At 43.0% G+C, this 17,033-nt stretch overlaps 1 protein-coding gene across 3 annotated transcripts in view; it reads left to right on the top strand.

The window, feature by feature from the left end:
* The window catches only part of LOC143386354 (arf-GAP with SH3 domain, ANK repeat and PH domain-containing protein 1-like), a 47,782-nt gene that overhangs the window by 19,999 nt on the left and 10,750 nt on the right, over positions 1 to 17,033 (top strand). For all 3 annotated transcript variants that reach the window (XR_013089570.1, XR_013089571.1, XM_076841512.1), the window contains one exon: positions 3,251 to 3,320. Coding sequence is in view for 1 of the 3 variants with exons in the window: in XM_076841512.1 (XP_076697627.1) it covers positions 3,251 to 3,320 (70 nt within the window). In the remaining 2 variants the exon portion in view is untranslated. The remainder of the gene's footprint in view (positions 1 to 3,250; positions 3,321 to 17,033) is intronic.

A 17,033-nucleotide genomic window follows, 5' to 3' on the forward strand; every position in this document is an offset into this window, starting at 1 on the left:
TTGCATACAGACTGTCTTGCCTGGTCTTTCTCATCAGCCTCCTTGTTCCACTTTGCCCCTGGTCCTGCCACACTGGCCTTTGTTGCTTGAACAAATGATCCTATTTAGCAGTAAGTGCTTAACTAGACTCTTAAATCATTTCCTTTACTAATTGGCATCCATTTTTAAAAGAAAGCTCCTTGTTTTCTGACTGTTTGTGGGTATATGTTCTTGGCCTTATCTAAGATATAGGTGTTTTATTGGTTTTTGTTTATTGAAATTGCAGCCATTTCTCTTACAAATTTCTGGTGTTATCTTTATGCTCATTCTATTCAAGCTTTCAACAAGTATCTTTTGAGAATCCTCTGTGTCTAGGACACAAGGAACCTGAAATATATAGCATTGAGCAAAAGAAAGTCCTTACATTCTAAAGAAAGAAAAAGGCAACAATATACTATTACATTTCTTTCAAAGCAGACGTATAAAATAATCAAATTTTTAAGCACTGTCACCTGAAATCACCATGATTTTCTGGAAATTAGAGTTGCCTATTTCTGAGTGGTTAACATCTGCATGTCCCAGGAAGATCAGTCTTTTCATAAGCATTGTTTAGTCTAGACCCTAAAATGCTCTTTTGTGAGCATCTGCTGGGTGCCTACCCTACTGCCAGAGACCCGCAGTCATCTCTGTGATTGAGATCATACAGACAGCAATTACAAGGGCCAGATTTGAACCTGCTATCTGACTTCACATCAGGAGTCTCCCCTTCATATTTCAAAGTGGTCATTACTGCTGTCAACCACTCTTGGCACACCCAAAACAAACTAGCCTACTCACCCTTCCACGTACCTTCATACATTTCGTAGGCATACAGAAAGCACTCTAGTGTGTGAGGCAGTCTGCTGGTGCTGGGGGGTAAAAGGTAGGTGAGAAATGGCTTTCACTCTCACCCTGCTACAGTCTGTTGGCAAGAGATAAGGGAAGAGCTGTTGCATCTTAGAGTTGGGAGGTTGGAAGTCAAGTGGTCCGAACCCCTAATAATTGCTCCAACAGCCCAGGTGAATCGCAATAACCCAGAGTTCCTGGTGGTTACTTCTGTGGAAGAAGATACTGCAGTGCCTATACCTGAAGACAAATACATTTGCTAATAGTAACCACTGATATGTTGTGATTTTCTCCTAAGGGTCGTTTGCATTAGTAATTTCTGACCCCAATTTCAAAATGTTTCTTGTTTCTTAAGGATTGTTACACAATTTGAAAAACAATCTAAAATGTCTAATAATTTAAAACTTTATGGTCTTGAGGCATTTATTAAGAGGCATGGGAGCAATTATTTTACATATATTTTCTCAACATAATCCCAAAAGGAGGGCATTATTATCTTCATGATACAGGCAAGGAAAATGAGTCCCTAAGAGGTGAAGTAACATGAGTTAGGTGACCGCTTTGCTGGGATTATGCTAGCCAATGACATGGGATCCAAAGCCCAAATGATCCAGCACCAACATTGATACACAGTGAGTCGTGCAAGGCTACTTTTTAATAGAAAAGAGCTGTAGAAGATTTACAAAGATCAGGAGCTGCTGTTCTCAGTTGTGCAGGGGCATATCTTAATACTCTCCTCCTGGCGATCTGCAGTGCCTCATTAGCAGTCTCTCGGCCAGAAAGGTCAGTGCTTTTGTGTTACTTTCCTCAGCTTCATTAGCTGTGCAAGAGAATATGGATGTTTATTTTATGATTCCTTAATACACATAAGAAAAACTGATGTATAAAAGCTTAACTAAATAAAATGAGTAAACTGAGCAGGGAGAGTTTACCCAAGGTTGAGTAGTTTGACGAGTTGGTGGTTTGGTATTTTGAAATGTGTTCCTAGGAAGGATGGTGCTGGCTTTGGCTTAATGTATAAGGACTGCCTCTCCCATCTTCACAAGCTTCTGTGAGAGTAAAACAAGATCAGAACCACTTATAGATAGCTGGAACCATAAACCAAATTCAGGCATTTTCATTTGATAGATATTAGCGCTAATATCCTAGTTAGTACTTGCAAAAGAAAGTTTGTGATTTAGCTGTGATTTGAGGATAGTTCTCAATTGGTGGTTCTAAACTATCTCCTGAAGAGACTAGCATTTTGAGCATTGTGTTCAGTTTACATCTAGTCAAATAGAGTCAAATTCTTATCAAGCTCTGGAACAAACTATACTTCTGGTAGTTACATATATAAGACGACAGTGTTATCTGTTTTGGTTTTCAATTTATGTTTTGTAAATTTCCTTAGAGTATTAATTTATGATGGAAAAGAAAATGCAAGTTACAATTTTAAAGACCTGGGAAAGTTAGAATGGTCCTCTCTGGTGTCATTTGTTTCCATGGCAACAGAGGCCTGCACAACCCTCTCCCAGGCCAGGGAATCCTATTCCCTGCCCATTTCTGCCTCCCCTGGGGAAGTGGTCCCAAGCAGCAAAGCTGCACCTGCTGCACGTGCACAGATCTGCCCGACACTCAGCCTCTTAATCTCACCTGGAGCTTCACAGGAAACTCCAAGTTGAAATTAGTTCTCTTTGGAGGTTTCCATCTTCAGCATCATCATTTTTTTTCAAAATGTGTATCACAACTCCTTCAGATGGTTTGACCACAGTTGACTCCTATATGAATCAGGAACAGTTCTCTTTCCAGGGGATCTGGCATCATTTTAGCACTGGAAGACCCCTGATGGGGAGGTGTACGAGTCACCAAAACTAGATCATCTTGTGCCTTGGACCCTCAGCTCATTTTCCTACATCTAAGGCAGCCTCACCCCCGTTCTTCTCCTGCATGACAGACTTCATAACTTTTTTAAAATTCATCTAATTGTAGAATTAATCAATTAATAGAGCCTTTTGGTAAAAGATTGACAGATATAGTTATAAGCATTACTAACATAATTCCTAATATAGGTCTGGGCCCCCTTTCCAGAGAATAGTATTTTTACCTATATTGTAACTATAATTAATTTTTCATTCTCCTGCTATTAAATTTCTGTAATTTCTATTTCTCATTTCACCATCAAAAACAGTGTTGTAATGAGCATCTTTGTTATGCCTACCTGTCTGAATTACCCTCTAGCTGGGGTATAAAAGGCAATCAGAATTTTCTGATTTATGTAACTTAAGGGAGGTCAGGATTTTTTAATATTGGAGTGGGTTTTTTTGTAATTCTTGTTCATCATACCATATGACTGTATGTCCCAGATGACTCAGACACTATTTACAGTTCTGTTGGGCTTGCTTCCTAGGATCCGGAAAGTGTGGCAAAGGAGGAAGTGCACCGTCAAGAATGGAATTCTGAACATCTCACACGCAACTGTAAGTGTGTCTGTGGTTTTTCTGCCTGTTTGTTACACTTTCAGCCTCCTGAACCAGAAAGCTCCTGAGGTGATGTAACCACACTGAGGTTTTGCCCACATGTCGTTATGTGTGGATTTGGGTCAGATCATTTAGGATATTCTCTTATTATCTTGTCCTGTGGTAGCCTGTGTCCTTCTGTGTCACCCCCAGAAACCTTTTTTTTTTTTTTTTTTGGTTTCCTCAACCTGAATTGGGTATTGTTTGATCTTATAATTTTATCTTTGGAAATACCATCAGCTGCTCTAAAAAGCCTAGTTCCTGCATTATAAAGTTGATAGTGGATGTTCTTTGCATAGAAAAGTAATGTAGGAATGATGTGTTTAGAGATGTTCAGTCATGCTGGCCGCAAGAGTGCACAGTGAAACAAGTTCTGTTTTGCCTTTTTAAACTAGCAAAAAAAAAATGGGGTGGAGGGTTGTACCTGGGATTGAACTCAGGGACACTCAGCCACTGAGCCACTTCACCAGCCCTTTTTTGTATTTTATTTAGTGACAGGGTCTCACTGAGTTGCTTGGTGCCTTGCCATTGCTGAGGCTGGCTTTGAACTCACGATCCTCCTGTCTCAGCTTCCCGAGTCACTGGTATTACAGTTGTGTGCCACCATGCCCGGCTGCAAAAACTTATTTTCAATTCTCAAAGATGCAAGTGTCCTAATGGAAAATGTATCACTCCGTGGATGGCAAAGTTCATTCCAGGTGTGTTTAAAAATGTGTGTGGCATTTAACCCAGTAACGTCAGTTTGGGGGACAAATTCATGATTGAACTGCAGTAGCCTGTGCTGAGTGGGGCCCTTGAGTTAGGATAAGCAGTCTGTTGCTGACAGAATAGTAGAAACAAGGATGGGCATGTATGGCATTGGCAATTTTTCATTACAGCTGAGTTTATATTTCTCTATCAAGGAAAGGAAGTAACACTTACCTTCAGCCCTTGTGGTATCAGAACCTTCCTTTTACAGATAAAGAAACCAGACCCTAGATCTGAACAATGCTAGTAACTGGTAGAATTAGAAATTCAAGCTTGGGTCTATCCAGCATTAGTCCATGTGGTCCTGCTATTGTCTCTCTTCCTGTAGAACCCAGCTGTTCTGCACTCTGAGCTCTCTACAGCTCTCTGTCCATCTTTAGCCAGGTACTCAGACCTAAACACACAGAAAATTCTTGGTACCTCTTGTGGCCTAGTACTTGATGGATGGCATGCTTCCTAAAGATTGTAGTTCTCTATGAAACTTGAACAGTTCCCCTCCTCTCTGTCCCTTGACCCCTGAAGAACCCTGTGGTGAGTTCTGGCCGACAGCCCAGCTGAGATTTTTAACCATCATGCCCATTCTAGCCAGCCACCCATCCGATAGCAGAAATCCCGCCTGCAGAGTTGGACCCATTAGGGGTTGCCATTGAGACTGTCTAGCAGTTGTTCATATATTTAGCATTTGTTAACTAAGTTCCATTCACCCATGTGCTGGCCTAAGCATCAAGTTACATGGGTGGAAAATAGATAATTTGGACCTTCTCATCTTTAATTCCATATAGTTTTTACTAGAGTGAAAGTTTCTGATCTATTTTGACTATTTAGATTGTGAGTTTTTTTTTTTTTTTTGTCAGATTTACAATGTGTCCCCTAATTTCCATGACCTTCTGCTGGAGAACTCTTCCCATGGATTTGCCTGGCTATGGCCCTCTCAGCAAGCATTTGAGAGCGACATGTGGCCTTACCTTGTTCTGTCCATTTACTTTTCTTGTGAACTTGCTGTTGAAAACAGAGCAGTGTGGCAGGAGATGGCCCAGTGATGAAGTGCATCAGCAGCACTGCTTGACAGTTATACGACCTTGGGCACATTGCTAAATATAGGAAATAAATGAGTTCTCTCTCACTCCCTTATTCTTTTCTGCCAAAAGACGTTATTGTGGCTAAGCCAACAGTTTATGTGCTTTCTTTCTAATTAACAACAGGTATCGCACTGACCACATTGTTTGATGGCTGAGAGAATGGACTGTGGCATCCATCAGATGGGAGTCTGAATCCCAGCTCTGCCATTGACTGTGTGACCTTGAGAAAAGTGTTTAACTCAAAGACGATGTGGGTATCGAGTGAGAAAGCCTGCTGTGTGTGCACAGAGTGGCCAGTCTCGCTGTTCTGTTAGCTCCTCACAGGTCACTGGCGAGTCTGAGCTCTGTTGATAATCCCCTCCTGATACAAACTGGGAGCTCTCCTGCCCCAGAGCAGCCCAGGGCAAACAGGCTCCTCCCCAACTGCTGATTCCCTCCCTGTTCCCCACTTTCCATTGGCTTTAAGCCACTTTTTTAGCTGCCAGTTACATCACTTGTAATCATTCCTGCCTCCATGGGAAGATCTCTAGTCAGTTTTCCCCACTTTGCAGACACCATTGCTTACTTAGGATTAACTTGAAAATCAGGGCCAGTAGTTCCTGGGATAGCAAAAAGATGTAGTGACTTTGAAACAAGTGAGGGAAAGAGCCTTTGGTTCTTTATAATCATCAATACTTCCTAATTGTGCAGATTACTGGGATTCGCTGTGCTGTCTCCACACATGCAGGCATCGTGTGCTGATCACCCCTCCCCACTGCTACACCTGCTCTCTTGCCTCCCTGCTCTCCTCACTGTCCACTCCCCAGACCCTTTTCCAGTTCCTCACATTCCCTCTGCTGCTAGAGAAGAGTTTTTATTGTAAGAAAACCTGAGGCCTTAATTCAGGAGCCCTTAACCCCTGAAAATTCCTCCAGCTTGCAGGCCACACCCACCCCCACCCCGCCAGTGAATGTCACCTTTGCAGATTGTTCTACAAACAATGTGACTCGGGAGAGGACCAGGCTACCTTCAGATTAATGGCACACAGTGTCTTTTGACTTAACCACTTGAGTAATACCTGCTCCCGGAGACATTCATCTCCCCAACTCACTATTCCATGGAGAAATACTTTCTTATGTATACCTGAAAGAATTGCATACAGCCCATCCCTAGATTTCACCAACAGATACATTGTTTTTCATGTATTTATTCAAAGATGTGTTTTTATTTACTATTCAACGTAACAGCACTGTAGGAATCAAATTTAGTGGGAATCTCTGCATTTGCTTTCATCATCATCATCATCATCATCATCTCAGCTTATTTGTGAATATCCAGTACATTTTTCTACTCTTAACTGTTATTGTTTTCCTTTTTGGTACTGAAGACTGAACCCAGAGGTGTTCTGCCACCTAGCTGCATCCCTATCCCTGTTTTACTTTTAATTTAAGACAGGGTTTCACTAAGTTACCCAGGCTGGCTTTGAACTTGCAATACTTTTGCCTCAGCCTCCCAGGTAGCTGGGATTAAGGCTTACAGTAGCATACCTGGTTGATATTAATATTTAATCATTTTTTCCCTTGCTCAAATCCAGGGTCTTATCCATGCTGTACAAGGGCTTTATCTCTGAGCTACACCCCGACCCCATCCAGTACTTTCTAAACATAATATAAAATGCTTTTGTTTCAGAATTCCAACTATTAACAAATCTATGGAAAAAACTTAAGAATAAAGAAGCTTGTGTCAAGTCATTAAACCATTCTTAATAGATTTCTGTACTTTGGATTTCACTGTGGTGGGCCTCATACTAGGTTTGAAGTCTAAAGTTGTAATCCCCTGTTCATCCCCCAAGCAGGAGACCTGGGGCTGCTGCATGGAGTTGAGAGGAGGTGACTCTGCCAGTTCTTTCCTTTCTGGCTTCAGTGATCTTTTCTTTTTGTTATACTAAAGCCAGGTGCTGGGTCTCACTTGGCTCCCTTGGCCCTGGTGAAGGTGGTTGGTGTGAACTGCCGTTCCCACTGGGGTTGACAAGCCCCAAAGCAGCTTCAGCTGCCATCTTACTCCAGTCTGTACCTTTGAGTTATTTGCATTTCCTTTTTTTAACTAAAAGCAATATACACATAAACAGTATAAATATAATAAATCATCAAAGAAATGAAGTATTAGAATTATGACTTCATTGTAGTAATCCTATATAAAAGCCTAGGCAGCTGTGCTTTTCAACACCCTCACTCCCTGAATTAATTGACTTCAATACAACATGCTTTTCAGATAATGGGTTGAAAAAGGAAAGAGAACTGCCTTTTATTGAGCACTTAGTGTTCCCTGTACGTGGTCTTCAAGAGAGTCCTCAGGATAGGCGCTCCTGCCTTCATTTCTCATTAGGCTGAAATTCCTTAGTGGGAACCTGGTCTTGCTCATATAGAATTCCTAATTCTAGCACATTGCCCAATATGTAGTTAGTGCTCAGTGAAGATTTTTTAAATGAAACTGCATTTTATGGATGCGTCTCAGAAATACCACACTTGGGGCCATGTAATTTGTAAACTGCTGGACAAGTTCCAAAGCCCATGCTCTTTCTACTAAACTGTAGACCTCTCCTCAGATGCCAGATTGTTGTTAGGTCTTTGAAACTTTCAAGAATAACAGCACTTTGGAACAAAGTCACTTCCCATGTCATTGAATCAGTCAGCGTCTTCAGATAGAGAAGGCTGCAAGGACTTTTAGGAGGGGAGGGGAGTGCTGGTCCTGGGGATATTGCGAGGGCTCTAGGAGTTTACTCTTGAATCTGAAGACTGCCTAAGTGATATCTTACATTTTTAAATGCCTATATGTGCCCTGAGGATTAACAGCATAACAGCCATTAAATTCCTAGTCCCTTGGGACTGGGGTTATAGCTCAGCAGTACAGCACTTGCCTCGGATGTATGAACCACATAAAAATAAACAAACAAAATACAGGTATTCTGTTCAACGACAACTGAAAAAAATTCTTAGTCACTTGTTTCTCAATATGATGATATTAAAAGTACTTCAATGTCACATAGAAGTACAACAAAAAAGTTTGGTGATTTAGTCAAAAAGTCTAGGCATCCCACTGGCCTAGACCAGGTCGAGCACCTGCAGATGATGTGAGGGGCCACCTGCCAGGAGGCCCATTGTCCTCAACAGTGAGATTCAAAGCACAGCCCTGGAATCCACCTGTGAGTAGTGTGTGCTCAGCTTCTTACAGGGCATGCTTCATTACTGAGCTTGTGCCCCGCTCTGTAAAACAGACTAACAGTAGTCCCTGGCTCTCAGTGTCTTGAGTATTAAATAAAATAATGGATTGAAAGGCTTTAGAGAGCTTGGACCACAAAAAGTGTTTCCTGAGCTCAATGGTTGTCATCACCTCAGTGAGCTGAGCTGGGGCCGCTGCTTCCAGAACCTGGGAGACAGGCTACTGAAGCTTGAGCTCCGTCTCTGATGCTGAACCCAGGGGAGGATTCCCCACCTAGATAAAAGGGAGCCCTTGACAGTGCCTGATTGATGGGCATTTGTAAAGGTGAAATGAGTTCATTGATTATGAGTAATGGTAGCAGAGGAGGGTCAGGACTATGCTCAGTGCATGTTCCCTATCTGAACTGTTCGTCGTCTTCCCTAATGTGTTACTATCTCCATTTTAAATTGTGCTTTTTTGGAATTCTTTTGTACCCTTACTCCCTTTACTCCTTGACACGTTACAAAGCCAGTTCAGGGTAAGTATTCTCTCATAGAAATTTAATTTCTGCCTGTTAGGCTTAACTGCAGTTCCGTCACCTCCCAGGGCATTTCGCTAAGGCAGGGATTCGATGTGTCTCTGCTTGTCCTTGGGCTCTTCAAATCAGTGGACATCTCCCCAGGACTATTGCTTTTGGACCTATGCAGAGCTCTGGAGATAACAGTCAGCTGCTGGGGCGTTGAAGAATGCACTGAAAACGCTCCGGAAGCACAGGGGAGCCTGGCAAAGGACTGCTCCTGTCCCTGAGTGGATCAGAACTCACTCCTGCCCATGGCTGGCCTTTACAGCTCTGAGGCTGTTCTAGACTCTCTCTGAGCCCACCTCTTTGTCCCCATTGTCACTAGGAGAAGAGAATCTTTTCATCAGTGGATTAGAAAGCAACATTGTGACTTCAAAGAGGGCAAATTGTGGAGCCAGTTAGACCCAGGCTCCACCCTTGACAAGCTGTAGAGCCTTGGGTGAGCTCTTCAAGCTTTTGGAGGCTTTGGTTTGCTCAAATATAAAGAAGACACACTTTGTTCATTGAAATGTTTTTGTTCGTAGCTGTCTAAGCCAGGCACTGGGCTAGATCCTGTAAGCAGTGATGAATCCATAGCCCTGACCTCCCGGAGCTTGGAGTAAACAAAGGGTGGGGACTGTAGGGGCAGAATGCAGGAGGCCATGATAGAAGATGGCGCAGCCGCTGCGATAGTGTGGGTAGAGAGGCTTTCTGGGCATTTAATGCCAAAGCTCGGGAGCAGCCAGCCTTGCCAAGGGGAGAGAGGAGCCTCTGCTCCTGAGCTGAACAGCATGTTCAAGGAACTCAAGGGAAAGTAGGACTCTGGAAGCTGTTACCGTCTATCTGCTGGATAACAAAAAAGAAGAAGTCGAGGATAAACTTGAACTAATATTATTTCTTGAACCAGTATTATTTTAATCTCTATTTGAACTGTCTTTTCCCCTATTTTAATAATCATTTTCTGTTCTGTGTCTCTTCCACCAGCTTGAGGTAGTGCCAATTTTCTGTCACAGTATCAACCACCTCACCCTGCTGCCCTTGGGACCTGGGAACTCTCCCTTCTTTCTTTTAGACAAAATACCAGAATCGACTTTCATGAATGAAGTTCAAATGCAGCTGGGCTGAGCTGTAGAGCACTTGCCTAGTAAATGCTAAGCCAAGGGTTCCATCCACAGCATGGTGGGGTGGGGTGGGGTGGGGGTAGCTGCAGGTGCAAAGGCACAGTGCTGAACGTTCTCCACAGCTGTGTTCACTAGCAGGTGGAAAAGGCTGTGTCAGTACCAGTAGAAGTATTTGGACATACGAAAAATGCAAGTGTTTCCAAACTCAGGGTCACTGTGGAATATCCCTGTAGGCTTCTATTGCAAATGAAGACATTAACATTTACAAGAGAACTTCACAAATTCAAGTTCTATAAAATGAAAGTTTAAAAATGCATCTGCTTACACCTTATAGGTTATCTAAATAATAGGTTATTTAAATAATACACCGAGTAGAGGTTTTCACTATTATGCATTCGGATGAAGGGTCTTCTCCTTTTCACTGTTTGAATCCCAAGATTATATATTAGCAGCATCAATATAGTTTATTTCTGTGGAAAACCCATATCACTTGCATCTCAATAAACTAATACAAGTGGTTGGAAGAGGCTACCCCTGGCTAAGTGAGCCTAGTAAGTCTCTACCCTGATAGCATATTAGACTGATCTGGAAATGGAGCCACCTTCCAAGACCCTGACTCAAAAGAAAATATTTAAAAGGACTGGATATATAACTTAATGGCACAGCATCCCTAGATTCAATCCCCTACCCGCTGTGCTGCTCTGTGGCTTCCTGTCTGTCCATGAGATCCCCCTCTCACACACTGCCACCGCAATGGAATCTACCAGGAGGCAGTGTAGCCAGAAGCAGGGGATTCACCAGAGCTGGCACCATGCAGTTTGAATTTTGGCCTCCAAAACTGTCAGCTGAATAAACCTTTTTTCTTCATAAGACACCTAGCTTCCAATATTTCAGTGTAGTAATAAAACAGTCTGAGACATTCCCTGCGTGCCAGCCCTTTACATACGCTTTCCATTTGCCTTTTGTTACACTTTCACAAGGAGGTGGGTCATCTCTATTTTAATGGGAAGAAGTCTGAACATCCCATAACCAATAAGTGCTGGAGCCAGATTTGAATTCCAGATCCTGGGCCACCTTTCACAAGGAAGCAGAGCATTGGACACTTGTCCTGCATCCCTGAGTTCATTGCCACAGCAAAAACAACTTTATTTTCTCTCTCCATGCTAAAGAGCGCAGAGGGGCTAAGGTGCTTGCTCCTGGCTCCATTTGTAACACCAGGTCTGATTGCCTCCATGTGAGGTTTTTTCCCTCCATTCTCCTTGGTACCTTGATATATGAATAAATTGCTTTTTTAAATTAACAGAACATTGCTTTGTTTCAGACATACCAAACTTTCAGGAGCTCAGTTCCAAAAGTGTGACTCCATTAAAGCTAGGTATTGTGTAGTAGTCTCTCATGTGGGCATCAGAGAAGATCAAGCATTGCAGCCTTGATTTCTTCTTTTGGCAAATCCTCTGGAATAACAAGGGTGTCAGAGAGTTAATGCTTCCTAGGATTTAAGGACCTGCCAGATAAGTCTCTCCTGCTTTCATGTTGAATAGAGATTAGAGGAAACTCCAGCAAGAAACTTGTTTCATAAATGAAGAAGGGGGGATGAAATTGAAGATTTAAATTTAAAAAGAGCCTTCAGATCAAAACCTCAGGCCTCCAGCTTGTGAGGGTTGTGGTCTCAAAACCCTGCCTTGGAGGTCCCACACACAGCGTATCATTCTTAGTGCTTCCTGTGCAGCTCTGTAATTCTAGTAGAAAAGTCAGTAGAGAAGAACCTCATTAATGTAGAGCCCACAAATTAAGAAAGCATATCCATTTGGTTACAGTAGATGCAGTTGGTTGTTCAGGGATAAGAAGAAGAAAGAAAATCCTGATTTTACAATTTTGAAGGTAGAAAACAAAAGCCTTGCCGTCTGAAATCAGCCTGCTTTCATGCTGCCCTGCACCCACCCTCCCTGGTACAGAAAAGTAAGGTTATTTTAAAACGCTCGGCCTTCATCAAATGCTCTGCTAGAGCTAGCTGTGACCTTAACATGAAGTTAGTTAACTCTCTGTGCTTGGTTTCTCATCTGTTAAATGTGGGGCAATTTGATGGGGCTGTTGTGATAATTAAACGAACACGTGAAACCCTTGGCACAGTAAACGCCACACACCTGTCAAGAGACTGTGCCCTTGCTCTGAAGGACAGACCCCGTGTGAGAATGAGATGAGTCTGGTAGACATTCTCAGCCACTCACTGCCTGCTCTGTGGACAGTGTATCTGGGATCTGGAATGTCTCCCCAAGCTTGTGTATTGAAAGCCGGGTTCTCACATGCAGCGAGGCTCAGAGGTGGGGCTTTTAGGCAGTGATTGGAAGGCTCTGCCCTCATTAGTGGCTGGATGGACTCCTTGGAGGCAAGAGCTGGTTGGAGGAGCTAGGCTGTTGGGAGTGTGATGCAGGACTCATGCTCTCCCCAGCCCCTTACTCTCTCTGCTTCCTGGCTGCCAGATTGAGCAGCTCTTCTCTGCCAAGCCCTTTCACCCTGATGTTTCCCTTGGAGCCAGCTGAATATGGACCAAGTCCTCTGAAAATATGAGCCAGAAAAATCTTTCAAGTTCTTATTGTCAGGCATTTGCATCACAGAAACATTAATCTAACACAATTAACAAAATTTAATGAGAATATGTTCCTTAAAAAAACAGACCAGGGCTCAGATGTTTTATCATTGCACTTTTTTATACATATGGTAGGTCAGGAGGTTTTTGGTGTCCAACTCCTATTAAAGAACAAGTCAAGGATCAAAGAGGCTACCACAGTTAGGAAATGTGAATTTCACAGTTTGGAAATGTGAATTTCAAAATTCTTCTTTTACTGACCCAAACTCTATACTGGCAAATAAGCCCTCAATAAATGTTTGTGGAAATGCTTTAAAGGATGAAGAGCACAGTTTTCAGATGCAATAACAGCATCAGCCCCACAAGAGCTTCTTACCTAGAGCCCTGATCCACTCTTTCCCCCTATTTATAATATAGCACTGTTTAATGCTGATCCTGAGAGGAACTACATTCTCTCAAAGGTAGAGTAACCCAGCTACACCACTCCTAAAGAATTAAAGACAGGATATTATAGTGATATTCACATACCATGTTTATAGCAGCACCATTCACAATAGCCAGACTATAGAACCAGCCGAGGTGTCCACCAATAGATGAATGGATATAGAAAATGTGGTGCCTGTACCCAGTGGAGTTTTATTCAGCCATTAAGAAGAATGAAGTAATGTCATTTGCAGGAAAATGGATGGAATTGAGAGCATTATGTTACGTGAAATAAGCCAAACTTAGCAGGTCAAGGGTCACGTGATTTCTCTAATATGTGGAAGCTAGAGAGGAAAAAGAAAAAGATGGAGAGTGATCTCATAAAAAGCAAAGGAAGATCAATAGGCTAGAGGAAGGGGACCAGAGAGTGGGATAAGGTGAGGGAGAAAAGAAGTGCTGGGGAGTGATACTGGCCAAATTGTGTTGTTATATTGTGAGCAGGTACAAATACATAACAAATCCTATCATAGGTACCGCTATAACACACCAATTGAAAAGGGGTGGTAAAAAGGTAACAGTTCCTTACTGAAATAATAGAGAGTTTCTTGAAAACTGGAAATTAGTCCCATGGTTAAAGTGATTGGAAGGTTAGGAGGTTAGGGCCTTCATTATCTTCCATAGTGTAGAGAAGTACGTTGGTTAGATCATCACCTGCTTCTCTCCTTAGCTGCAGGAAGGATCACTAAAGGGATAGGGAACTTTGGTTTGGCCACAAGAGTAGTAATTTTGGAATGTGGAGCTTGTCAGGAACAGGTTTCTGGCAGGCCTGTTATGTGATCCAGAGGGAAATGAAAGAACTGGCCAGTTAAGAGCAGGAAGAAGCAGGAAAGGAGGAACAAAATATTTTCTACTTGGCAAATTTTCCACGTCTTACCTGGACAGAGAAACAGTGTGATGAGTGTCTAGAGACTTGTTCCACCCCAGCTTTGCCTCTTTTGTACATATGTCAGTTTACCCCACCTTCCTGACCTTGATTGCTTTTTAGTCCACTCATGTATGTGAAAAGAATACATCTGTGCGTGTTAAGAAAACAAGCATTTATAAAACAGTAAATACAGGTTTAATCAATGGATGCAAAAAGGGCGGGCACCTGGCATGCACCTTGTTAACATCAGGGTAATAACTGTGAGGATCATTGGGTGTAAAAGTGGGGTTAACAAGTGATGTTGAGTTTCCTCTTTCCTCCATCTGTCTCTTCATTTTTCTCCAGTGTCTATGCATTATTTTAATGAAAACTAAAATCTGTCAAAGGACAGGCTCAGAAGAGAGCCTGGAACAGAGCCATAAAATCTTCAACTGACAGGTGTGACACTTGTGTTTAGAGAAGAAGTTCTCAGAACCTTGGAAAGAGTTGCTACCTAGGAGCACCTGCAGGTGCACCTGCCCTTCCCCTGCTTGCTGTCAGGTCTGGGTAATTCGCACACCCTGACGCGGTTACTCTTGAGTCACTCATTTGAAATAGTGTTTAGCCATCCCCAGCCTCGGGCACCACTGCTCTAGCTCTGATTCAGACTCTTCTTGCCACTCTTCTGTCCTCCTCTCTGAGTTGCTATTGGCCTTCTCCACAGCCACGTCCTGCAAGGCAGGTCTGATTGGTCACTGCCTGCTCAGCTTCCTTCCGCAGGTTGCCACAGCTCTAGGAATGGAATCCCTCAGCACCCTGTGCAGTGCCTCACCTGCTTCTCTGCTCAGCATCACCTGGGGCCGCTTGTCCCTCCTTGCACTCCTGGCCTTTCTACCTGCACCTCCAAACTCTTCCCACACATCTGGCTTGGTCCTACTCCCTCCTCCTCGAGGTCCTCACTGGAAGGTCCAGGATGCCTCTAGCATGCACCCAAGAGCTGGGGTTCCAGGACTCCCTGGGCACCAGGCATGTTCTGGAACACATTCAGGTCTGTTTCTCAGAGCCGCTTGAGGATACAGACCTCATGTTTTTCAGATGTGCTAAGTATGTGGTAGAAACTTAACATCTGTCATATGAATGAGTAGTTATTTCATGTTCTAAAATTTATCAATTATGAAAGTAAATCCTTTGGTGAGAATCAAATAACCTGAGAAAATATTAAGATACAAGTTAATCTTGGAACTTCTGCTCTGTTGACTTGTCAGCTTTACTCTTCTCAGGAGCTCTAGTGCGGGGACATCCGGCATTTCTAGGTCTGGGAAGGCCATACTGCTGAGTCTCCAGGTGTGCTCCACAGAGGGAGCAGAAGAGCATCAGGGCCTCTGATCCACTCAAACCACTTCCTTTCTGAGAGATCTTAGGAATGTTGCTTCTGTGTGCCTTAATTTCTTCGTCTAGTAAAAGATACCTATAAGACTTCCCTCCCAGGGAAAATGTACTAAGGCACCTGAATTAGTCTTTTCATTTGATAACTTTGAATACCTGCTGTATGCCCGGCACATTTTAGTAGGGGGTGGGGGGAGTGTACCCTTGATGGGAAGAAAGACAAGAAGCAAAAAGGGGAGATAAGAGCCAGGAAGAAATACCGTAGGGTAAGAAGGACTGCCATGGGAAGAGGGGCCCAGGAACAGTCCCCTGTGGACATGGTGATTAGTGAACCCTGAAGGGAGGGAGGCAGAGTTGAGGGCATGTGGGCTGGCTTGGACAGCAGGAAGGGCCAGGCCCTCCACCATGGTAGGAGCTGAAGTCAGTCGAAGGGGCCTCTTGTGGCACCTGGAAGTCAGGGTACAGATTGGTTTGTATTCAGAGTGGGGCAAGAATGCTCAACAGCACTGAACTGTCTGTGAGATTTTCTTTTTTTTTCCTGCCTATACTTAAACAATATGAAAGCATTTCCTAAACCTTCCCACCCTGAAGTAGCCCAGAGAAAGTCATTTAGTTTTTCTTTGATTTTACTCTATGCTGAAACCCCAGAGAAGATTACATCTTCTTTAATCAGTACACCTATAATTTAGTACTAAATGTCAAGAAAGTTCTCTGGAATTTTGGGAAGTTGGACAAACATCTGGAATGACTATTTTTACCACAGTGGTCTCCAAGCCTGACGCCTTGTCCCTGGGCTTTGGTTGATCCTCCACTTCCCTTGCTGGCATTGTTGGGCTCAGCACTGCTGGGTCAGCTGCTGAAGACAGTCAAACATTGTGTTCTTTGCTCCTGAAAAATCACATTTGAGGTGATAGGTCGCTTGTCTGATTCTTCCCTGGCAGCCCAGCTTGGGAAACACCCTGGATACAGGCTATGTCCATGTCAAATAAGGTTCTGATAATGGGCAAATGTCAGTCCTGTAGCCTTGAAGGGCTTCTGAGGGAAGAGAGATACTCCGTTGCCACTGAAGTTATAGCTCAATCATGAATGACTCCAACCGTAGCAGACCCTTTCATCCAAAGCTTTCCAGAAAACTAGTGCCGAGGAGTGAGAGGTGGGTGGTACTCTTTAACCTGCTTGAATGCAATTAATATTGAGCTGAAGGGTTTTTCCTTTAAAAAAGATATTGTATCTGTTGTTTGGTATATGGGGGGAAAACACACACACACACACACACACTCACACCAGAGAACTCTAGATTTGGGAAGAATAAGAAATCACTGTGTTAACCCTCTGCACATTCAGATGTGAAGAGTGTCAAAATTCTTAAAATTTTCCAAGACAAATTTCTCTACTTAAGAATCCTAAAACCTCTTGTTGTACTTTGTCACTTAAAGCTTGAGAAGTTCTTCTGCATGCCTGGCTCAAATTTTCTACGATTTTTTTAAGTACATTTATTTTCATTTCTGCAAATGGAAAACAGCTGCCCAGCCTTCCAGTAACAACCTTTATGAACTTGTAGGTGGTTATTAAGTCACCCCCAGCCACCTTCCTTTGGACTAAGCAGTGCCTTCAACCTATCTTCAGAGTTTCCACTTCCTATTCCTTTAATCATCTCTCCATCTCCCTAAGCTTTTCTACATCCTTCTTTA

This window comes from Callospermophilus lateralis, unplaced genomic scaffold, assembly GCF_048772815.1.
Source record: "Callospermophilus lateralis isolate mCalLat2 unplaced genomic scaffold, mCalLat2.hap1 Scaffold_109, whole genome shotgun sequence".
NCBI classification, from domain to species: domain Eukaryota; kingdom Metazoa; phylum Chordata; class Mammalia; order Rodentia; family Sciuridae; genus Callospermophilus; species Callospermophilus lateralis.